Source organism: Chrysochloris asiatica, unplaced genomic scaffold, assembly GCF_000296735.1.
Source record: "Chrysochloris asiatica unplaced genomic scaffold, ChrAsi1.0 scaffold00193, whole genome shotgun sequence".
Classification (NCBI taxonomy): domain Eukaryota; kingdom Metazoa; phylum Chordata; class Mammalia; order Afrosoricida; family Chrysochloridae; genus Chrysochloris; species Chrysochloris asiatica.
In genome coordinates, this window is record NW_006408711.1 from 3889398 (window position 1) to 3915058 (window position 25661).

At 33.9% G+C, this 25661-nt stretch overlaps 1 protein-coding gene across 2 annotated transcripts in view; it reads right to left on the reverse strand.

Annotated features, from left to right (window-relative positions):
- Positions 1 to 5872: 5872 nt before the first annotated feature.
- The window catches only part of PPIP5K2 (diphosphoinositol pentakisphosphate kinase 2), a 90820-nt gene continuing 71031 nt past the window's right edge, over positions 5873 to 25661 (reverse strand). Inside the window, exons 23-30 of one of the 2 annotated variants that reach the window (XM_006872311.1) lie at positions 24942 to 25112; positions 22057 to 22230; positions 20787 to 20856; positions 19196 to 19315; positions 18278 to 18340; positions 14062 to 14202; positions 10828 to 10953; positions 5873 to 6025 (exon numbers count right to left, since the gene is read on the reverse strand). In XM_006872311.1, the coding sequence (XP_006872373.1) occupies positions 5913 to 6025; positions 10828 to 10953; positions 14062 to 14202; positions 18278 to 18340; positions 19196 to 19315; positions 20787 to 20856; positions 22057 to 22230; positions 24942 to 25112 (978 nt within the window). In that variant the 3' untranslated portion in view covers positions 5873 to 5912. The remainder of the gene's footprint in view (positions 6026 to 10827; positions 10954 to 14061; positions 14203 to 18277; positions 18341 to 19195; positions 19316 to 20786; positions 20857 to 22056; positions 22231 to 24941; positions 25113 to 25661) is intronic. The other variant, XM_006872312.1, reaches the window with a different exon arrangement.

Genomic DNA, 25661 nt, shown 5'->3' on the forward strand with positions numbered 1-25661 from the left:
CAAGTTTCAGAGTCTCTTCTGACATCCATTTTGACCTTTTCCTTCTTTCTTGTCTTCTTAATGACTTTTTGCTTTCTTCCTGTATGATGTGCTTGATGTCATTCCACAACTTTTCTGGTCTCCAGTCTTTAGTGTTTAATGTATCAAATTTGTTCTTCAGATGATCTCTAAATTCAGGTGGGATATATTTAAGGTCATATTTTGGCTCTCGTGAACTTGTTTTAATTTTCTTCAGCTTCAGTTTGAATTTGCATATAAGCAATTGATGGTTTATATAAAGATAGATATAGATATATAGATATATCCTAGTGTGGTGCTGTAGGATAAACACTCAATCTCAAGGTCCTTTTGAAGCACAAGATTGGCAGTGAGTCACTCATTGGAAACCTTTTACAGGGTAGCACTTAACAACAACAAATATATATATACACATACATTTGGACTCCTAATGTGGCACTAGGTTAATGCGCTGGTCTGCAAAGTCAGTTTGAAGTGCAAGGTTGGTGGTTCAAGCTTGCCAGTTGCTCCTCAGAAACCCTATACAGGGTTGCTATGGGTCAGAATTGACATGACAGCACTTAGCATTCACAACAAAAATATATATGCAAATATGTGTACATATATATACACACACATATACATTACACACACATGTTTTACTAGTTTTGTTTCTCTAGAGAATCAAGCCTAAGACATTTGGTACAAAGATTGGTTCTAGAGAAACAAAATCATTAAGGATGAGTTTTCTAAATCGGTTCTCAAGTGTGACTAATTTAAAAGGCATTGATAACTCTGTCTCCACTAGTAAAGACAGTGAGGGTGCTAATCCATGGCATGAGGTGGCATATTAATACACAAAATATGCACACCAATAGATCATGTATTGGAGAGAAGCAAGGCTCTGGGTGGCTGTGTGCATGACACTTTTCTGCAATTTTTTCAGGATAAGAAATATAAAGAATCTGGTTTGTTAGTCTTACAATAGAGCAAGTGGTAAAAGAAGAGATACACTAGTCACAGCTCATGCGCCACATAAAAGACCTCAAAGTCTCAACATATCCCCTGAAAGAAAGTCTACTTTCCTGGAGTAGAGCTGCTAATGCCAAAAACCAGAGAGATAGTCTTCTTTTAAGAGTTGACTGAATTACAACACCAGTTCAACTCCCAACCTGAGACGGTGTGTGATGCTCAAGTGAGAACACTGATTGGAAAGAAATGGGATCCTGAAACTTGTGATGGGGAGGTTGTTGTTGTTGTTGTGCCATCGAGTCGGTTCCGACCCATAGCGACCCCGTACAGGGTTTCTGAGGGTGTAAATCTTTACGGGAGTAGAAAGCCTCATCTTTCTCCCGCGGAGCGGCTGGCAGTTTCGAACCGCTGGCCTTAAGGTTCGCAGCCCGATTTGTAACCACTACGCTACCAGAGGGGAGGTAGAGCTCGTAAATTCCATTGAATCAATCTTGCCAACAGCCCCACCCCTCCTATCTAAAGAGTTTATGCCATTATCAGTAGAAGTATCTCCTCTGCCCACTCTTGATGAGATTAACTCAACTGTGCCTGCTAAAATGATGCCCAAGGCATTGCAAGATATTGCTGAGTGTTCCCAGGAAACACCTCCACCTGTAATTGCTTCTAGACATATGACTATTAGTCCCATCAAGCCCCCAAAGGGGATGTACAATTTGTGACCCAGGAAGAAGTACACTGCACTCCTAAAGAACTGCTTGATTTTTGTAAAATGCATAAACAGAAACCAGGAGAATATGTGTGGGCATGGTTATTAAGAGTATGGGATAATGGTGTAAGGAACATAGGGTCTGAGTTTACTGATACATTCCAACTGAGTACTGATGCTTCATTTAATGTTTCGGCTTCAGAGGTTAGGAGAGGACCTAAAAATTTATTTGGTTAATTCACTGAAGAATGGATTGCAAAGTCAGTTTGAAGTCAGTGGCCTACAATACATGAAGCTGAAGTACCAGAGCTGCCTTAGTATGCTATATAAGAATGAGTCCAAAGGCTTAGGGAAATTGGCATGTTAAGAGTGGTTTTATCAGGAGAAACCACTAAACCCACACATGGAGTGCCAAGAGGGCACACCTTTCACAACAGAGAGGAACACATTGTGAAGGGAGCTCCAACATCCTTGATTTGTTGTATTATGTAAACCAGATTTGACAGTGGGAACTGCCCTAATTGAATTAAGACACCTAACCACAATGGGGTTGATTGGACCCTATGGTGCTAGGGGCCAGGTGGCAGCACTTAATTGACAAAGACAAGGTGGGAATTGTCATAATGGAGAGTAGAATCAAAATAGTAATCAGACTAGTCTGCCTCCTGTGGACTTATGGCATTGAATAATTATGCAGGGAGTCTCTAGGAGTGACATAGATGGAAAACTTTACTTGATTTGTACAAGAGGAAGAACTCTAGGTCAAGTGTTAGAAAAAGTCATGGCCTCTCAATCAGTTCCCAGACTTGAGTCAGTGTACAGACATGCACACAACCCCTTGAACAAAGGGGTAACGAGATCCCCTTGAGGAAGGACCTCACTTAAGTCTTTCTTCCAGTCTTCCCCAAAGGGATCTACAGCCTTTTCATGGGGACAATGAAATCATCAGACTTTTGGGGGATTACTGGACACTAACTCTGAATTGACACTAATTCAGGAGACCTAAAATGTTACTTGTGGCCCACCAGTCTCTGCTCTGTTTCTGCCACCCCCAGGTATTTTCCTAAGTGCCACTATGCCAAATTTTTTATGTTGTTGTAAAAAAAATTTTAAAAATAGCAGTGTGTTCATAAAAAAATCCCCCAGGGGAGGGAGCAGTTAGCAAACAAGTATAGAAGGCATGTGTAGTGTAAAAATATAGTATCATTTTCTAATATCCATTTAATTATTTCCTTGGTTGATGACCTGTTTTGTTTCCCTAGAGCTTCATGTTCCTTTTCCTTGGAGTCTAGAAATTCATCAGGAAATTGTATCTTAAATATATTCCTATCTAGTACATTGAAATGCTTTTGATGCAAAGAAATTTTTCTTCATATTTTTTTCTTACAGACATTAATTTGGCTATTGCTTTCCTTATGTCCACTCTATTCTCTGTCTTGGAAATTCCTATGTGGCTGTGAGTCTCTTTTTCCATTATATTTAATTTTTTGCTCATAATTGCCATCTATTGTCCATTTGCTCTATGCACTACGCACACAGCCACATGTTCTCTGTTACCTTACAATCTCCCCTCTGCCTCCATATCCTGCTCAGAGACAGTATGAGCTAAGGTATTCAGTTCACTTTTCTCCTCAACCCAGAATTAGAATAATGCTCTGAAATATTTGCTAGTAGTTGAGAATGGACTATGTAATTCATTAGAACCAAGAGTAACAGAATCTGCCAGCACTAGACTTCAAGGACAGTTAGGTCTGAGCTCAGCTGTAGGGTTCTTAAGGGCGAAGAGACTGCATAATGCACTTTGAAGACCAGCAAGTCAGGAGTCAGGATGACAGACAGTGTTTCACCTGGGCTTTCTCACTTCTTTGCTGATTTGAGCATTATAATACAAATATATTTATCCTTGAGTATTTAAAACAATGATTAAACAAACCCTACACTTTCCAGGGAACAGAATCAAGTGAGAAACTGATGTTCAAGCCACTATAATTTACAGGCAACTATCATTTCTTGCTCTGATATAAAAAAACTTTGTTTTTTTAAAACAATTCTAAGATTCTTATAAATAAGACTGCCCAGTCTTCAAGCAATGCCACAGGGTGTGTTGAGTGCGGTGGTGGTGATGGTTGTGTGCTGTGGAGTCAGTTCTGACTCATTGGGACCCTGCATAAGGGTTTCTGAGGCTGTAATTCCTATTGGAGCAGAATTTTCCTCCTTCTCCTTTGGAGTGGCTGGTAGATTCAAACTGCCAACCTTGCAGTTAGCAGTCCAAATTATAACCTATTACACTATCAGAGCTCCTTTAAGTGAGTGTTGTTCTGGTTGTTAAGTGCTGTCAAGTCAATTTCGACTCAGAGTGACCCCATGGAGTGGCTGGTTGATTTGAACTGCTGACCTTTTGATTAGCAGTCAGTGCTTATCCTACAGTGTCACATAGTATCCTTAGAGTGTAGTGAGGTCATAATCCTGTATAACAATGGAAAAAGTGACTATATTATACTAGGTGGTTAAAAATAAATTTGATTTAATACCAAAGATAACTACTATGTAAATTAAAATTATTTTTTCATACTTTCTGCTTTGGGAGCTAAAAAGAAAAAAACAAAGACTAGAAATACATAATATATCATTTAAATCATTTTTTAATATACAAACAAACTGGTATTTTAATTAATCTCCACTTAAAAAAAGTAAGCTGTCTCCTCATCCCCACAATAAATACATTAAACAAATTTTTACATACAGAAAACTTTGGTATATTCATCCAAATAATACATTTACATTAATGGCAAGTATATGATGAAGTATAAGGACTTATATAATTATACATACTTATGACTTTTGTATCTGGTACGTTTTAAACATCAAACACATAAAATGCTATTTCTAAAAGTCAGTTGACATAAATGGCAACCTAGGATTAGAGATTCTTCTGAAGAAATACAATATTCACACTAAGAAAATTCAGTTGTATTCAGACTAAGATAATTCAATAGATTTCTTTTTCTAAATATAAGCTTCAAACTAAAGCCTAGCAATTTAAATGATCTAACTTTCAATGCATGGAGTTCTCATTAAATTGCACTGTTTGGTTTACAGTTGAAGTCATCTCAAGTAGCTCATAATTACTTGTATCAGAGGGAAAAAAAGCACCAATAATAATACAATCTTTTTCTCATATCACAGATGAAATCACAGCACACTGATTTTAATTTCCTTTCAAAAATCTATCAATTAAAAAGATCATTCATTTCAACTCCTCAATCTTCAAGAGTTAGATTCTCAGTGAGATCTACTGATACTGAACAGATAAAAATGGAAATGATAAACTTAGATATACACACTATATCTAAGTTTACAGAATTCAGATATTCTTCTGACATTGATGGTTTACAATTTTTAACAGAGTCCCTCAGATCTAAAAAGCACTCTGAAATAAGTGTAATAACAAATTTGTCAACTATATCTCTTAAAAAGAAACTCAAAAGGTGCTATTCTTGTTGATACATGAAACAAAATTGTCCTTATAAACAAAAGCACCACTTACGGTAAGGAAATGTATAAAGAAAATATTTTCTACTAATTAACATATAAAATCATGTGCATAAATGTGTAGTTATTCCAACTGTAAACGTAATATTTTAAATAACATAAAGTAAAATATTTAAGCACAGATCGAAAAAATATCCCATATACCAATACTCCAGTTCTTAAATATTACAGTATATATGCCACTTTAACAACTGAGAAAAAAGCTTCTAGTTTAAATGATCAGTAAAATCTCTTTGGAAATGCACTTTAAAAAAATGTTCCTAGTATGAAATTTTGGCAAATTTCAATTTCAGTTAAAGGTTTTTATAGCCGGATGCCACCTCATCAGATCCATCAGTAATTAGCATCACTGGTGTGATACTGGCACAGGCCAGCTAGCATTTGTTCCATTTCTTTTCCAAAGGTACATGGTAAACATGATACTAAGAACAGCAGAGTTTTCTAAATGTAAGCATTGCTTTGCATAAAATGCTAATAAACATGGTTTTAAATGTTTCTAGATCATCACATAAGTTCCTTACCTGAATATATAAATCATCTAGATTTAAAACATCTTTAAGTGAATACAGAGATGTATAAAAAGAAGCATAAATTACTTGCTTTAACATTTTTCAGTGAAAGCTGATTACCTATCTTTTTCTATTTAACATGTGATTTTCATTGGTATAAGAAGTTCTAGTTTCTATTAAGATTTCTTCTTCCCAGTGTTTTTCTTGTGTTCATGCACTTCTGTTTTAATTACGTTTTTTTTCCGAGATGAGATACTAGGAGCAACTGCATTAGAAGGTCCACTGGTAGCTATACAAAAAAAGAAAAAACAAGAAAAACCATTGTTTAGACTTGCACACACAATTAATCTATGTTCAAATAATATTGCTAGATGACAAAATACCTATATATAATTATACATTAACATTTTAACCTTTACTTTTTAGAATTCAACACCAATACAGGAAAGCAATATCAATGTGCTGTGTACAAAACACAAATTTCTCTTGACATTACCATTCACTCTTCTTCCTAGGAAATAAATTCAATCTTATATATTTTTTAAATTACTACTCATTGTGCTAAAGGAGCCCTAGTAGTGCAGTGGATTACAAGTTGGGCTGTTAACTGTGAGATTAGCAGTTCAAATCTACCAGTCACTCCATGGGAAAAAGATGAGGCTTTCTGTTCCCGGAAAGATTAAAAACCCTATACACAAAATGTCTGTGAGAGGGAACCAGCTTCATGGCACACAACTACCACCACCATCACCATCAAAATTGACCTTCAAATTTATACTTCTGGCCCAGGCCTTTTCCCTTAGCTCAAACTTCCTTTTGAAATTCTCTACATAGATACGGAAACGTAACCATAACCTGTTAAAAACTGAACTCATAATTTTCTCTGAAAACTTCTACTTTCTCCTATATCTTCTACTACCACTGTCTAAAAAGCTGCTGTTGTTGTTTGATGTCATCAAGTCAGTTTTGACTCATGGCAACCCTCTGCACAACAGAGCAAAACACTGCCTGGTCCTGAGCCACCCTCACAATTGTTGTTATATGTGAATCTATTATTGCTGCCACTGTGTCAATCTATCTCGTTGGATTGGGGAGTCTTCCTCTTTTTCGCTAACTCTCCACTTTGCCAAGCATGATGTCCTTTCTCCACGGACTGGTTCCTCCATAATCTAAAAAGCTACATAGTTGGAAAACTAGTAACCATTCTTGACTTAGGACTCATCCTTCCTTATCTAAACCAGCAATAAGGCCTACTGAGTTATCAAAAAGCTACTCTAAGTGGAGTTGCATTTCTGGTATACATGGGTCCTATCAAACTCTCACAGACAACAAGTACAAACTCAACACAAAATATGAAAAACAACTATCTGAGGACACCAAAGAATGAACAAAAGTAGGCAGGTATTGGAGAAGAACTGCCACTTTGAAAAAGGATGCAGGATGAACCTTAACCTACTCCTTAAAAAAATAATTATAGCTTTTAACCTGAGGAAAGGCCCTAGTCTGTACCATGTGGAATGGTTAAAGTTCCAAAACATTAGTGACTTGAGGTAAGATTGGAGCTTCAAAACCACCTACATGAGTCAGAACTCACTCGATGACAATGGGTTTGATTTTAACGGGATTCTTGGCTTGAAAACCCAAAAGACAAGGATTAGAGTAACTAAGGCTGTTGGGCAGTGAGGTGAGAAATCCCAGAAAGGGAGAGCTCCTAATTATTTGTATAAACCTGATTAAATTTATGTCATGAGCAGAGCAAGCTTCAAGCTGTCCATACCTCATTGCCATTGTCTATAAACCCCAAATTCTGTGGCAACAAGGGTTGGTTCTAACTGCCAATCATTAGGTGAGTGCTGTTGCTGTTGTTAAGTCCTACTGAGTTTATTTCTGATCATAGCAACCTTGTATAGGGTTTCTGAAAAGCAGCTGGTGGGTTTGAACCTTGAGTGCAAATGGTTTGTACTTAGAACTTCCCAAGCAGTCCTAAGAGACCTTAGTTTCTATACGGTTGCAAAGTTTCTACATTTTACTTGAAAGTGATAGAAAGTACAGGCATAACTCTGAAATAAATTTGGTTCCAGACCAGTACAATAAAGTGAGTATCACACTAAAGTAAGTCACGAAAATATTTTGGTTTAATAGTGCACATAAGGCATCCTGGTGTGACTCTGTAGGATAAACACTGGATCACAAGGTCAATTTGAACTGCAAGTTTGGTGGTTCAAACCCATCAGACACTCCTCAAAAACCCTATACAGTTTTGCTATGAGTTAGAACCATCCTGACAGCACTTTACAGTGCATATAAAATTATGTTTGCACTATATTGTTGGTGCTGTTAAGGGCCACTGAGTCAGTTCCGACTCAGAGTGACCCTGTATCGAGTTTCTGAAGAGCGGTTGGTGGGTTTGAACCAATGACCTTGTGGTTCACATGTGCAAAAACACAGGTCCAATGCATGTGCAATAACATTATAAAAGGTTTGATATACTGCGAAAATTACAAAAATGTGACACATGCTGTTGAAAAAAAAAAAAAAAAAACCACTAATAGACTTGCTCGATGCAGGGTTGTTGAAACTTCAATTTGTAAAAAACACTGGTATCACTGAAGCACAATGGAGTGAAGTGTAATAAAATGACGTAAACCTGTATATTGAACATTTAGAGTAGCCACTTAAACAACAATGCAAAGAAATATGTCAAAAGGTCAATAGATGAAATCCCAAAACTGACTGAAATAATACAAAAAAAAAAAAAAAAAAGGCTACAAAGAAATAACCAGAAAGAACAAACAGAAAAGTAATACAATAGCTAATACTAAATCTAAGCCAACTATATCAATAATTACATTAAATATTAGTGGACTAAATATTCCATAAATATAATGTATATTTCTAGAAAGGGTAAAAGCAAAAACCCAAATATATGCTGTCTACAAGAAAATCCACTGTAAATATAAACATTTGTTGTTGTTAAGTGACGTCGAGTCGGTTCTGACTCAGAGTGAACTTGGTGAGGAATTCTAAGACTTTAAGTCTTTGCAGGAACATGAAAGTCTCATCTTTCTTTTGAAATATAAAGGTAGATTGGTTAAAATTAAATGGATGGAAAAAAATACACTGTGCATACAAAAAGTACAAGAAAGCTTGAGTAGCTATAGTCACATGAGATTAAAAAAAAAAAGTTTTAAACAAAGTATTACTGGAAATCAAGAGGAAAATTTCATGATTATAAATGGGCTAATCCTTTAGGAAGACATACCATACCCAAATATGGATGTACCTAATTCCAGAAATTCAAAACACACAAAGCAAAGATCAATAGAATTAAAGGGAGAAAAAGGCAATTCTAAAGTTGTATAGAGAAATTAGGGGCATTGGTGGTTCTTGGTACAATCCTCGACTTCTGCACAGAAGAGCCAGATTTGATTTTCAGCCAATGCACTCATTCACAGCCAACACCTGTCTGTCAGTGGAGGCTTGTGCGTTGCTATGATTTTAAACAGGTTTCAGTGGTGTTTCCAGACTCAGACTAGGAAGAAAGGCCTGGTGCTCTACTTCTAAAAATCAATCCATAAAAACCTATGGATCACAATAGTTTCAACTTGCAATTAATCATAAGGATAATATAGGACTAAACCATTATTTTGTTCCATTGTTCATTTATTTAAGATATGTATTCACTTGTATGTGGTTTTAAATATTGATTATTTAGAATGTACAATGTTCCAATCTATTTAAAACACTAGCCCTGACTTGTAAGGCCTGGTAATCTGGTAGAACTATATTAATGCATAACATTGTCATAGAAATTCTTGCTTTTATAATAATATAAATGTACCAGCATGGAAAGGATTGGGTATGGTCTGGGAGCTGAATTTGTTGAAAGCTAAGCACTGGGATACTAACCAGAGGGTCTGTGGTTCAAACACACCAGACTCTACTTAGAAACCCTATACAGAGTTGCTATGAGTCGAATCCGGCTCAATGGCACTTAACAACAACAATAAATCAACACCTGAGAGTGGAAAAATTAAAAACCAAAAGTAAACAGAAAAAATGATTAAAATGACTTCTCAGGCTCAATAGAAAAGCAAATAGAGAACATACATTTGCATACCAATTTGAAGTGTGAGGATGAAATAATACATATAAGGTGGTAGTCGTGTGCCTTCGAGTGGTTCTCAAGCGACCCTACGTATGGGTTCTGAGGCTGTAAATCTTTATGGAGCAAAAAGCTTCATCTTTTTCCTGCTGAGTAACTGACCTGCTGACCTGAGGTTAGCAGCCCAACGCATAACCCACTATGCTACCAGAACGCCTAATATATATAATGCTGTTGTTATTGTTAGTTATTTTTATGCCACCACAACTCCTAATGTATATAATGCTGTTGTTATTGTGCCATTGAGTTTGTTACAACTCACAGTGAACATGTATAAGTTTTCTGAGGAGTAGCTGGTGGGTTTGCAATCCCGTGCTGATCTTATAGTATCATACCAGGAGTTCTGATATACATAACAGACTATAACAAATTTTAGCCCTTAGGATTCCACAGGAGAAAGATATGGTAGTTTGCTTCCCTAAAGATTAATAGCCCTATGGGGTAGTTCAATTCTGCCCTATAGGGTCATGATGAGTGTGAATCAACTCCACAAATAGTGGGTTTGTCTTTTTTTTTGGTTTAAGGATCATTACATTATGGGGAGTGTAATGATCCTACCCTTCCCTACCTCCAAAAAAATTCCACAAAAACCCATTACCATATCGTCAGTTCTGAATCAGATACCTTATGGGACACCGTAGAACTGCTCCATAGGGTTTTTAAGGCTGTACAACTTTACAGAAACAGACTGTCATAGCTTTCTCCCATGGAGCGGCTAGTAGATTTGAACCATCAACTTTACGTTAACAGGCAAGCACTTCACTACTGTGCCAACAGGGTTTTACCCACAAAAATAAAAGGCTAAATTTAGAAACATGCTTAAGATATAAAAACTGTGGTTTAAGAACAGATTTTGCAATTAAAAAGCTAGCTAAGATTACTCCTCTAATTGTTGCAGAAGCCACAAACCCATACCCCCTGCTAACCTAGTTTGCTGCTTGCTTTGGTACTCTTTAAGGCAGCTGATGGCATTGGGAGGATCTTTGCAGGTGTGTATGTATTTAAAGATACTTTTCTTCTTACTACTGGACTAGAACGTGTAGCAGTAGAGGCTGAAAGAAAATAAGCATGGTGATTCAATCATTTCCTTCTATCTTAATACTTATGAAAATTTTCTTATATTTAGTGACTTTAAGAATAAACACAGTAACAGTAAGAATTTGAGGAGGCAAGGTTTGCAGAGTAAATTCAGCAAAACCACCATTCCTTTAAAAAGACAATTCTCTCATTTCCTTAACTAAACAGGTACTGCTTATATTGTGAACAGTAAACATTTCAATAGTATATACCTACCAAAAAATTGCAAACAAGAATAGAGCAAACAGACTTAATTTTATCCTGCCCAGTTAGAAACAATTGTTAAGGGATGGCAGAAAGTTGATGACATAGTTTTATTGTCTGGTATGAGAGTTACTAATTTTTAAGAGAAAGGGTCTTAAATTGTTTTGTATTGTTTTTTAAAAGTTATCAAGCAAAAACCTATAAATGATTCATCTACAAACACAACAATTTTCTAAACTATATTTAAGAATAGAGTAACTAGATTATAAGTAACTAAATAAATCAGATTGTCTTTCTATATGACACAACTGAGATTTATCTTTATGAAAGAGAATTTTAAATAAATTTTCTGTTAAACAAGGTAGACTGAACAAGGAAAGACTGAAAAAGAAAACCTGGAGTAATATTTATCATTGGGTCCTCCAGCAGAGAATAGGCCAGATACTACAATCATGATTGGCACCCTATTTTAATATTCTAAAGAATGAACATTTAGAAAGTTTTAGAACTCTTGGCATGGTGCTGTAGGATCAGCACTGGACTGTGAGCCAAAAGGTCCACAGTACAAACCCAACAGCTACTCCTTAGAAACACTATACAAGGTCCCTATGAGTTGGAACCAACTCTTCAGCACTTAACAACAACAGAAGGCTTAGTACCTTTCTCTAATATTAGATTTTAGTAACATTTGACCACCAACTAGTTGATTTCCTCAACTGTGTCTTTCTCAGTTTTTTCCCTATATACAGTGAACTTTTCTCAAATAAACCTTAAATAAAATGGATCAAAGCAGAGATATTCTGATTGAAGTAACACAGAAAAAGTAAACCCTAAATATTCAGCATCCTTCTCTTCCTGTGGAACTTCTGGAGGTTCTCAGAACACAGTTTGAAGACCACTGAACTAATTTATCACTAAAGTTTTATCAAATTTTATTAATTTCATTAACTATATTCATTTTCTTATCCAGTTTCCTAAAAACTAAGGGTATGAAATTTTAAGAAAGCTAGCGGGATTAGGGTACAATTTGTATTCATGATATACAGAAAAACTAATTAGAACAAGTAGAAAGGGAATCTAATACTCTTGGGCGCATTAATATAGTTTGATGAACTAAACTCATTAACCACAATATGAGGTTTAAAATTACTATCTTTTATATGGTTTGTAATTATTTTTTAAAATATGCCACATATTTTCTTTTCAAAAGAAATAGGTGTCATTAATGATGCAATACTTCTAAGGTATTCATTGCAAATCTTTGAAATAGTATGATTATCTACCTCAAGTTCTTACTTAATAGCTAGAATCTTTCTTTACTCTCTATTTTAAAATTTCAATTCCCTATTTGAAGAAGAACTGAAGTGTCAATTATAAATAGGGGTAAACCAGAATTTATTCTGGTTCTCTACTACATTCTGATAAGGAGCAATGTTAGTTTTATCAGGTTACAGAGAATATAAAAGGAGGTGAACACCCTTCAACTTACTGACTTCGACTTTACAGCTTAGAGAAGCTATTTCACGTGGAGTGTTACTAGTTATTTTTTAAAAAGGTAAACCCAAATTATAAAGAATCAGACCTATTCATATTCAAATTTTCAAATTAAAACATACTTCTCAAAGCCATTCCTAAAATAAAATATTTTAGAACATTCACATTATGATACCTCTCCAATAATCATTTCTGCTAATGAATGAAAGTTGACCTCTTCTAATACACTAAGTGGAAGAGAAGGTAAAGTCCACGATACTGCAAATATTCGCGGGGTGGGGGGTACCATTTGTATAAAATATAATGTGAATAGTGCTTTCTAGAGTATACAATATAATGGCTCCAACAAGGGTAGAGGAAAATAACCAGAAAGGCATAAAAATACCTTTCATTCTAACAACTTCAATATCATTTTAAGTATATTTATAGAACCTATTTATAGAACCTTACAAAATGAAAAGTGGTGTTCAAAGAAAGTTTGTAGCTTTTCTAACATATTTCTGGGACTAACGAGTCTTAACTCTAAGCAGATCACTCCCTCTTAAAACTAAGGCATCCCAAACTAGAAATTTCAACATAATAAAGGATCTTACAAAACTGAAAACAATCATTGGCAGCTGACTTTTTACCACTACCAAAAGGTAGTCCCAGACATTTCCCAAAATGATGTTTCTCAAAATATTGCCACATGATTAAATGCACTACCAAATAGTGTTTTGTTTGTTTTTTTGAAAAAAGATTAGCTCTGGAAAATCTGAGTTATACAGCTTCCTTCACAGAAGAACTTCCATATGCTATTGCAACTATAACTCTCTAAAGGGAAATGGGGTAAAATAAAGTTTCCAAAACTTATTTAGCAATGATACTCCTTTCTTCACAAAAATGAACTAACTTCCATAGAATATTTTTCTGAGGTATACAATTTGAAAAAATATTGCATTAGTCAACAGTTCCTTCTAAACCAATATAATTACTTACCGAAAGTAATGAAATGATGGGCATGTGTGTATGTGTGAGTTCGTAGAGACTGATATTTTATGACTTTTAAAGTTTATTGCAAAGTGATTATAACACAGGAATGTGAGAATTTCAGCAAAAATGGTTTAAAAAAAATTCCATGACTCTATATTTTGCTAACTTCTGTTGCTGGGCCCAGGATTTTTTTTCTTTGTAAGAATAATGAATTTTTTTTTTTGGGGGGAGGGGGTCAAGATAAGTGGTACATTATATATTACACCAGAGAATTACTAGTACTGTCCCTTCACACCCCTTTCCCTCCTGAAATTTTATTCATTACTACTACTTGATTTTATAATTTTCATTACATTCGGTTAACATTTATTATATAACAATTAAATAATAATAATGAAGGTAACTTTTCCTACAAATTTCAGGTGTCTTCCGTGGCACTTCACTTGATGGAGAAGCAATGGAAGCAAGGAATTCATCCACCTGCTTTAAAGACAGGGCATTGTGAAGAGTTTCTAGAGGACAAATAGATGGAACCATGGAATACAATTCAAAGCCTGGTTGGGGGGAGGGGGGGAAACAAAACAAAAAAAACAATAAAAGTAATTTGGATATTAAAAAAAAAAGACATTAATTAAAGTGGAAGAAGACCGTTGCTTACAAATAAACAGTTTAGGTCTTTTCAAACATGCAAACAAAGGATCTCTGACGTCATGACACCAAATACTATGCAATATGGAGTTGGAACAAGATGGGACAAAGATTTCATTTTAAATGTACACATGTACATATCTAAGTACAGCATGCACATGATTTCATTCCCTATTTTAGCAAAATCTTAGAATAGTATCTGAAGGAAAAACCTGGGGAAAAAAAAAACAAAAAAAATACAACTTTAAAGTTTTAAAATCTTTTCCAAGTTATGTCTTATTCAGCTGATGCCATAATTTGTCCCGTATGTCAGAATGCTAAAGGTAGCTTCTTGTTGAAAACCAATTCTGTAATTATTTATGGAGAGCGATTTAAAAGATGCTTCTAGGCATGCCATGGCCCAAAATACTTGGTGGTGTGAACCCAAAACATTCATTCACTAATGCTGGAATTAAAATTCCAAAACATATTTTACCTATACAATAATTCTATTATTAGAAATTACTAGTTGAGTAAAGTTAAACCAAATAGAAAGCAATACAAAATACAAGGACATTCATACTCAACAATGACACAGAAATACAAAAATGTCATGAACAACCATGCAGATATGTTTCAATACCATCAGTGAAACAAAAGCACCTAAAAACAACAGCTTATTTTCTTAAAGCAAATAGAATATGGGTTATTTTAAAGTTTATCCAATTGAATAGCTTTTAAAATTGCTTTCATATACTGTTAAAAACAACAAGGTTTTTATTGCATCAATTCTTTCAAAAGCTCAAACTAATTGTCCTCCAAAGGAATATTTAGAATACTTAAAGTTTTATGTGAAATCTAATATCACTAATTTAAAAGTAAAAATTAATTCAGCCAAATAGCAAAATTCTATTTCAAGAGGCATGTGTCCATTTCAATGTTGACCTGATGATATGAATTGAATTATGTACTCCCAAAATATGAGGTGACTTCAAAAAGTTGGTGAAAAATTCCATTCTCTTTTAAATCCATTCTTCCAGGAACCTTTTGAAGCCCTGCTATATGTGTTGCAAATCCTAATCTCTATGCCTTTGGTTATAGTTCCATTTGGGAATGAGTTCTCTTTGTTTCGTTAATGATAAGATTAGTGTAGGGTGTACTTTCAGTAATCTCTTTTGAAATATAAAAGAGATTAAACAAGCAAGCAAGTGAGCAGAAATGGGGTAAGATAGATGTCAAGACACATGAGGACTTTTAAGGAACCAGTTACCAGAAGTTGGAAGAGACAAGGATCTTCCTCCAGACCTATCAGAGAAACAGCCTTCCCCTAGAAGTGGCACACTGAATTTGAACTTCTAGCTTCCTAAACTGTGAGAAAATAAATTTCTGCTTGCTAAAGTCACTCATTTGTAGTGTTTCTGATGTGCAAACTAAGAATGAATCCAGAGGTTGGAAATGATCATAAACTTGTATTTAATTTTGGAAGGAACACTAACCCAACCAAGAATTGCCTAATTTGTAGTTGGAAAAGGTCAATTATTTGGTTAGAAGGAAATCTAATTTTCCTATAAAAATTGCTAAAAGACTTTATAAAGCTAATGCATTTGATTTTCAGATACAAAAACAAAACATGACAACCATTACAAATACTTAAAAACAAAACAAAACAAAAAACCCACTATAACACCATAACAGCAGCTAAAGCACCTAAAAGTGAAGCACTAAAGAAATTAGGCTCGGCACACTTTTTTTTTAAATATGATCTTCATGCAAATAAGCGCAAACCCTTTCTTTGCATTATACTAAACTTAACAATGTCTTTCTTCTATTTCCCTAGAATATTTATGTCTTTTGGTAGCAATTCTTTTTCTTTATTTGCCTGTTAAACGACATCGTAAGTCAGTTCCTCTGGACTGCATTTTTTCCCCATTAATCTTTAGTAAACTGTGTTTTTATTGCACAATGAAAGGGTTAGCGCAGCAATTTAAAAAGGCACCTTGCTGTCATGTTTAAAAGCCAAAAAAACATACCACTGGAACCTAGAAATTCCACAGAGGAAACGGACCAGCACCTATAGAGGTGTAGGTGTTCTGCACAGAGGCCCAGAAAATAAGGTAAAGCACTGTCAGAAGATACTTGTTTCACCATGTTCCTTGAACTAAAGATGAAGGGAGGGGGTAAGTCCATGATATAAGTTAAAGATGGAAATAACATGAAAGTAGGGGAAATAAAACGTGAAAGGAAGATTCAAATAACAATTCATTGGACAAATACAACAACACAGCATTAAAAAAAAGAAAGAAAAGAAACAGTTTTAAATCTGGAAAACTCAAAAGAAATTATTTCTAGAGTTGAAAGGAATGCATCTTACATGCATTAAGCCGTGTGAGGTATACAAATTCCATTTTTTTTAAAAAACAAAGTTTAAATCAGAGTAATATAAATTTTTTTTCTGTGTTCTGTTAAATTTAATGAAAGTATTTTATTTTATTCTGTGAAAAACTGACTTCTTCTAGATTAAACTTACAATATTGCTATAAGCACATAAGCATTCTGTATAGAAAAAAGCTTGCAATATCTCTTATAATTTTGTGACTTCTGTTTTTGCCATGATTTTTGTTTTCTTCAAAGTGGTTTACACGTTTGTTTTCTTTAGAAGTTGTAGCTGTAGCAAGGAAGAAACGTTTTCTTGGGAAAAGTGGCATTTAAATAGCTACAATGGAGGAGCATCACACTAAATTTAAGGCTAAATTTTCACTTGTTCAGACTGAGATCTTCTTACACCATCTTCAAGCATATTGCTGCTATTGTCATTAAGTGCTGGTGAGTCGGTTCCGACTCATAGCAACCCTGTAAGGGGTTTCCAGGGAGCAGCTAGTGGTTTTGAACTGCCATCCTTGTGGTTCACAGTCCAGTGCTGATCTTATAGTGCCACACCAGGAGTCCTCAAGAAGTATTTAGAGCACTGTAATTTAGATTTGCAATTAAAAGATGAATCCAGAGTGGGGAAATGACCATAAACTTGTGTTTAATCCTTCAGCTCATAAAAGGTTTTGGAAAGATATATTTACAGTTAGTAAAAAGAAACAAGGTCCAGGAATAAAAGTATCTCCTTTCTAAATAAAAACTAGAAATCTGTATGTTTTCTTTTTAATTCTTTGATCTTGGATTACTTAAAAGAGATCAGTAAAATCTCCCAATTGCCCCACAAGATCACGCTTTCTTTATAAGCAGCTATGATAACACAACTCAGTTTATAAATAATAGCTCAGAAATTTAGTTAAACTGAATTGGATTTCTAGGAATCCTAATAGAATTTTTTAAAAGCAATGTTTACAAAAATGAATTGGTTGCTCAACAACAGCAAACCAAATTGCCATACCAGGACAAAGTGAACACTGGATGAAGTTTTCAGAGTGCTCCAGACCAATTCAGGTTTTGCTTTAGACAAAGAACAAGGGATAAATGATGCTACACAGTGAAATCTACATCTCTTGGTTCCCAAGAACTTCTCAGAGACGAATCTCATTTGGCTACTTGATGTGGGTAGCTCAGTATTTTCATGAAAAATCTCAATAAAAACAATCATGTGATCAGAAAAGAAATTAGGAAAAAAACATTTGAATTATTAAGAATTAAGAACAAATTACAGAATTCTAATTGTATTTTTAAAATTTGTGTAGACTGATCACTTGAGAAATCAGAAGAAATTTTCTATAGTTAATATAGTATTAATTCTCATCAGCAGTTTGGTAATTTAAAAAGTCTAATGAGTAATGTAAAATTAGTGTGTAAATTATGGTTGAAAAAGGGAGTTAAACAGTATCAATAATTTGGGTAAATAAGTTTGAACTGTATGCCAATTGAAATTAAGGAAGAAAAAATGCTTGATATTTGATACTGTATTATCCCACATGTTGAAATAAAAGAAAAATTAAAAAAAAAAATAAAAAAAAAGGGATGAAGCAGGGGAGTATCTTTTAAAATAAAAGCAAAACGTACCATTGGTTGGGTGTCGAGCAAATGAGATAGAAAACCTTTTAACAGCAGAACCGCGTGTGGCGTCTAAGAAAGAGAAAAACAGGTACCTGAAATTTGTAACAGCTACTAAAAGAGGGACACTTAAAAAAAGGAGGAGAAAAACAAATATATGAGGAGGTTAGAATTAGGTGACATGCAGAAGGAATAATGAGAAAGGGTAATAAGCCAAATACTGGTTAAAAGAAGTAAACTGGTTTGATGATAGAGTCAAAATGTGCCTAATGAAATATACAAAAGAAGAAAAGGTGAGTTGACAATTCTGGTAAATCCATGTTGTAATGACTGAAGTGTTATTTGTGGAATATATGAGAAAAAGTTTTAAATAAATCTAAAGGCTGAAAGGGCTAACAAACATTTCTATTAATAAAAGGGACAAGCTTCCTTGAGTCTAAAATGACATTCTGACTATTAAACTTAAGGTATATTAATAATAGTAAGAGGATCTCCTTTATTAGGGATTCTAAAACATTCTCATCTTAAGCTTATTTTTATACAAATATTCCAAGCATGAAATTTTCATACACTTATAACATTCTACCCAATTTATTTTATTTATACAAATTAGTGCTAACAATTGAACACAAATTTTAAAGACCAAAAAAGATTTATTCTTAATAACATGGCTTATCAAAAAGAGGAATATACATAATGCACTTCTAAATTTTACATTGCACAGTCCTTTAGGTCTAACTATAATGAAATGTTTGATGAAACACGAGTACAAGTTGTAGATAACAGAGAGCACTAATATTGATTTCAGCAAACGGTGCTAGTTTCTATTGGAATTAATCAATGGTCTTAGGCTTGTCTGTGAGAACTATGCATTCTCCTGAGTGTGTGCGTGGGTGTATGAATCTGTGTGTGCATGTGCGCACATACCATCTATGCAGCCAGAAGAGGTCAGCTTTTTACGATGAGTACGAGCATAATCCTGTAGGTTAGGTGCACTTGAAGAACCCCCGAGCACCGAGGTGCTAAACAGGCCCGCACAGTGAGACCCTGATGGGAGTTAGAGAAAATACATACAACAACGGGTGTTCTTCCATTCACATTGGGAATTCATGCAGCATGCAAGTAACATGGCTCTTACCACACATAAGGCAGCCTTTGGCAATGCCCTGAGCAGGCTCACAATATGCTTGTAATGTGCTAACAATGTCAGTTTTAATATAATGCTTGTAATCATCTAATCATTATCATCATTCATAATATGTACAAATGAGAAAAATGTTATCTTTGAGGAAAAATAATATGCCCAAAAAATAGAAAAATATACCCTAAAAGTTAAAAAACAAAAAAACAGTACATAAAAAATAATTTAGGATGAAATGGGATTCTGTCAATCAATTTGTAAGAGCAGAGCATGTTGTGGGGGGGGGGGGGGGGGGAGAAAAAGTTCCAAGCACAAATTAAGTCATATTAATGTTTTAAAATGTATGTCTGTAAATAAAAAATATTTCCTGATGTCCTTAATTAACAATGATGAATATTTCACTTTTATGAAATAAAACAAATCAAAGCTTGCTTATTTTTAAGGCAGTCAGATGTAAACAATTCCTTTTAGGTCATCCAGGCTTAAATCACTTCCCCAAAGAAACATATTATTAGCAATGAAACACAGCCAAAATAAACGGATGCTTATATTATAGCAAATCTTTATACCTAAGCAAACATCACAACTGGATAAAGATAAAATAAATTTGTACACTATATCTATAAAAGAGGGAGAATATATTAATTATGGAAAGATAGTGTGGTAATACTAAAAACAACATAATTTCTAAATAATTAAGAAAGATCCTTCAGTATATAGTCATCAACACATAGTTCATAAAATTGGTATAGAGATCATAACACATACATGATATAAACTTAATTGTTTATGTTTTTATTAAATTTAAATAATTATATACAGAAAATAATATGTGCCATTACCTTATAGTTTATCAACCACAAGCTTAAAACCAAATGAGTTTAGAATCATCTTTTGCAATGATGCTTTGAGTATTAGTAAAGAAGCAACTATGGTCAATGAAGAGTTACATTGCCATTCTTCATTAGGTTGCTTTGGTTTTCCTTCAGAGCTGCTCAAAAGGAAAATTAATATAGGCAGATAGGGTATGGAATATTCCCACTTAAAAACGTGTCTTTAATTTGAAAGTAAAATATTTATTTTTACATATAATAATATTTTTTCATCTTTATCAACTTGGAAAATGGTTTCTTTCCTTCTGAAATTAAAACATTCAATTTATTTTATTGCAGGATTAAAAACCAGCATTAACAACTGGGCTGTCTTTGATTGATTTATACAGTGGGCATTATTTCTTCTTCATCTTATTGAAACTTAATTGTGTATTTTGAGTTGCACATTTCAAGACTTCTGAATTAACATACAATAAATAATAAACACTAAAGAGTTTTTTTACATTTCTGTAAAATGGGATGAAATTTTCATTTGGCCACATACCTACAGGATTCTGCTTCTGTTCCACAAGATTTCTTGGTGTGCGTAGGTAATTAATGTTTTCAGAAACAACCTGCACAAGGAAAGCAAATTAAATGAAATAAAAGAGTACAATTAAGTTAAAAGTCCATACTTCATATGCAGCCTGTTTCAGACAGACAAAGGTTAATAAGCTGTATGATAAATATTAGTAGAAATACATAAAACATGAAAGATCATGCAAGATCCCCTTCTAAGGGAGTCAATTTCATATGAGGTCCTTGCAATGAAGGGGTACGAAGCAGGCATTATGAATGAAACATCATGTATGAAACAAGACAGATGTATAGAAATAATTAATACATTGATATAATTTCACTCTCTCTTAAAAGAAGCCAAATGCCCACTCTTAAACAGCTCCTGTATTTGAAGGGGGAAAAACAATCACAAACAAAAGGATAGACAGACAGAGACTGTTGAGATCACCATACAATTACTGATCCATGCACGGGCTTTATCAGAGTAACCTTTAAATATTGACAGCCTTAATGGATACCATAATCCCTTTTCCTAAAATCAAGTGCATTATATTTCCAAAAGGAAATTGCTGAAATTCTCAGAAAAGTCATGTGTAACAGCAGACCTTCCATTGTTACAAAATCCACAGTATTTTACGTTTCCAAATGTCATCACAGAAAGTCCTTCTGAAGTAATTTTTATTTATTCAAATTGTTGGCGGGTACATATATTAAAGAAAGTATTAAAATATTGTACAGATCAAAGGAAGACATACTGTTATGTATTCCTTAAATTAGGTGCTTACAAATAACACAGCAAGGAAGAGTATGATTAATGATACACATATCCTGCTAGTTAGTACTAGAAAACTGAACTTTTGGTATTTAAAAAAATTATCAGCAAAGTCCAAGTGGAGTCTAATTTTTCAATAACAGATGGAAAATTTATTAAATTTTCTTACAATCAAATTAAATAATTTTGTTTCTGAAAGTCTTGAAGGACAACTAAGCCAAAGAGAGAATTTTCTATCTCATTAAAAAAAAATTTATTAATCAAGCTAAAGTTCCAGAGTGCAAAAGGTATTGTTATTCAAAGTTTGGATTTAAAACTCTCCCAGTAAAAATGCAAAACACATGCAATGCAAGTGATTTCTTTGCTTCAAAACAGAAGGATTTACTCTGATATGAAATACAAGGGATTAGATGTCCTCAGAGAGAGCTGTTTGTTGCTCTGAATGCAGGGAGGAAAAATGTTTAATGAAGTAAAGTTTAAAAACCTGTTGCCATGAGCCAAAAATACTGGATGTGAAAGCCAATGATTTGGGGGAGACAGGGGAAGAAGTGATTTGTTCCCCTGATCTGCGTCTTCGACGCCCAGTACCCACACCACTGGTATAATGCAGCCAGGTACCAGTACCCTCTGGGCTAGACACACTCAGGGGGCTCTCTTCCTGGAAGTGAGAAAAGGGGCAAAAAAAAAAAAAAAAAAAAAAGCAGAGCATGCAAAGTTAGATACAACAGAGCCAAATGATCAGAAAGAAAAAAAAATACAGTTTGTTTGCATTTTCTTATTAATTTTTCTAAGACTATTAAACAATAACTTGGGAGCCAAATAATCTGATATTTGGGAAGTTCATACTAATTACTTAGAAACCTAATTATATGTGATAACAATGATAAGAAATAGCTTACTATCTTAAATATATAAAATATTTAGACTGCTTAATAGTTGATCTTAAAACTGAAAAAAATTAAGCTATTTTCTATTTTAATAAATTTTCTCAAATGTAAGCATTCTACTTAATTTTAAATGTTTGAGAGGTTTTCTGCTATGCCAGCTGCATCTTTTAATCTAAAGTACTAAAGAATCGTACAAAGAATTTAAGATATTTCAATGTATAAACCTTAGGGGGGAATATCTAGCAGATATTAAAAAAGAAAACAACAAAACAGCCAGAGAAGCATAAAATGGATTCAAACTGTACTTATTTTCAAATTGTACTTGTTTATACTTTTAAGCTACTTATTTATACCCTCGAGAGACTATTTTTAGAGACCAGTCTGCAAAACATGCAGCAAACATTCTCATTTTCCATGTTCGCAGGCTCAGTTTTAAGGCAGGTTCAGTTTTAAGACAAGGAGGGCAGAGTAAAATCTACTTGCACAAAATGAAGAAAATTGTCTTTTTCTCTGTGTGTCTTTTGGAAGTACAAACGTCTGATATCCATGGAGATGGTGCACGCTGGAAAAATTCTTCAAGGTTTTACTTGAATAATTTACCTTATGGAAGTAAAAGTTTATCATGGCATAGAAATAATCTTACGAAAGCAACTGTTTCAGCATTTATGAGAAAAAGATTTGCAAATGTGTTCTATATTTTAGGAGTTAATAAAAGGCAGTGATTTCGTTGTAGCTTTTGTAAATATAGATGAGTTACAAAATAAAGACTCATTAATATTTGTACATTTGCTCTATCCAAGTGGTAAGTTTTTTTGTAAGGCAAGATGGGTGTTTAATGGTGAAATTCTGAACCATGTGATTACAGACTGCTTTGTTCAACCACATATCAGAATCACTGCCCTCATATAAATGGTAGTCTAGCTGCTCCTTGGAAACCCTGTACAGGGTCGCTATGGGTCGGAATCGACTCGACAGCACCTCACAAAAACGTACTATATGAATATATGTTATATCTTGTTTTTAAAATTAAGGATATCTAAAAAACCCTAAAATTTATGACTTTTAAATTAAGGTACAATAGAACAAATAATTCTACAACTGTTAACAATTCTCGTTTGTATTTACCTTAAAATACTACATTCAAGGAAACCTTAACTAGGATATAATTTACATTATTCTTACCCATCAACTGCAGATAATTTTATATCTCTCAGACTTAAGCATATTTAAATATCAATAAAAATATTTTTCTATTTAGAAGTTGATGGCTTTGCCTATTTTAAAGTTAATTTCTTGCTTTATAGTTTTATTTAGAACATTAGGAAAACATTTATAAGCATTAATTTCAATTACAGTTAGGAGAGACTCATCCTATAGAGCAGGGATGGGGATCATCCAGCCCACAAGCCGTGTTAAGACCCACAAAGCCATTTGGTCTGACTCTGCCAAGACAACCACAGTTCCAGCCATCACATTAGGAGTGAGTTAACTAAACGTTTGACCAAATATAGCAGGCTAATTTTTAATTTGATAATTTTGTGTGGTCTGCAAATAGTATTATAAATTTTGGCAGAAAAAAAGGTTATCTCACCACCCTTACTAAAGAGAATAGAGATAATTCTTAATAAAGATCTTTAAAGCATAAAAAAAGTTTGGATGCTAAAGATTTACTTAACAAGTTCCATTCCAACGAATCAACTTTTCATTTAAACATATTTTGTTGTTACTAAGTGCCATCAAGTCAGTACCAACCCATAGCGACCCTGTATAGGGTTTCCGAGTGGCAGCTGGTGAGCTTGAACGCTGACCTTGCAGTTCAAATGGCTTTGCAGTCTGGGGCATTAACCCACAGCGCCACACCAGGACTCCAAATGTTATTTATTTAAGGAGTTGTTTAAATATTCTTCTATTAATGAGACTAAGAATTCAGCTAACCTATTTAATTATAGATCTTAATATAAAGATAAAAATTTAAATATATCATCAAATTTCCTTATTATTATGTTGACTTTTGCAGTCAGGCTAAGAATGTGGACATCTATACCTTTCCTTAATCTACAGTGTTACTAAAAACAGTTGTTACTGAAGTATCTTTAGCCATTTTTTTTGTTTTTACTAATATCCAAAATTTATTCCTGATCCATTAAATCAAACTTACCAAAAACACCCACAAAAAGTGTTCCTTATTAAATAATAGTAGAAGTGACATGTAAAATTAGTGACTCAGTTTATTAAAGGCATTATTTTGAATATTTCTATCAATTCATGTTATAAAATTATTCATAAAGCTCCAAGTTTAACTTACTTTTGTATTTTCTAATTGTCTCTGTATTTTAAAAAATTTATCTGAAAAACTGTCCAAGTTGACAACAAAAAAATCTGCTAAGTTTCCAAACTCCATAATGAAAGCTGTATTTTCTTTTCTGTTTCATTAAAATATAGTTAGTTTACATTATGAAAAACATGTTATATATAAACTTACTTCATTTGTAGCCATCTTCTTAGATCTTGGAAGTGGAGATTTCCTATGTATATGAACTAGTTCTGATACCATAGGTTTGAACAGTACCACAGCTCGATCAACCTCATCTTTTTTAGAAGTATGTGGCTCATCATCATGATCAATTTTAAGAGAACATTTCCTGCCTTCACTCTGTGGACAAAAATACACTTTTTAAATTCAGAGAAGAAACACAAGGGAGCTGCAAAAAAATATATGGAGAAATTCCATTATCTTTTCATGCCTTTTTCCACAAACCTTTGAAGCCTCCTTGAAATTTCCTCTAATGAGCAAATTCAATAGCCAATCGCTTTGATCATTTAAAGTACATCCAAAAGTTTATTTCAATCAATTATAATCAAGTACAACAACCTAGTATCATGATGGATACTATAAAAGAAATAAAATTTTCTCTAATTTCAGGAAATAAATACTCTATGGATTTCTGGTGTGGCACTGTAGGATAAGCAATGGACTGCTAACAGCAAAATCAGCAGTTCAAATCCACCAGCTGCTCCCCAGAAACCCTAGACAGAGTAGCTATCAGTAGGAACCAAATTGACGGCCCTTAAAAACAACATGGAGCACTTAAACAGTAAGTTATAATTTACATATTGTTATATACTTTAATATAAGAACACATAAAACAATACAGCATCATACCTAATACCATGCATAAAAACTAACTCAAAATAGAGCAAA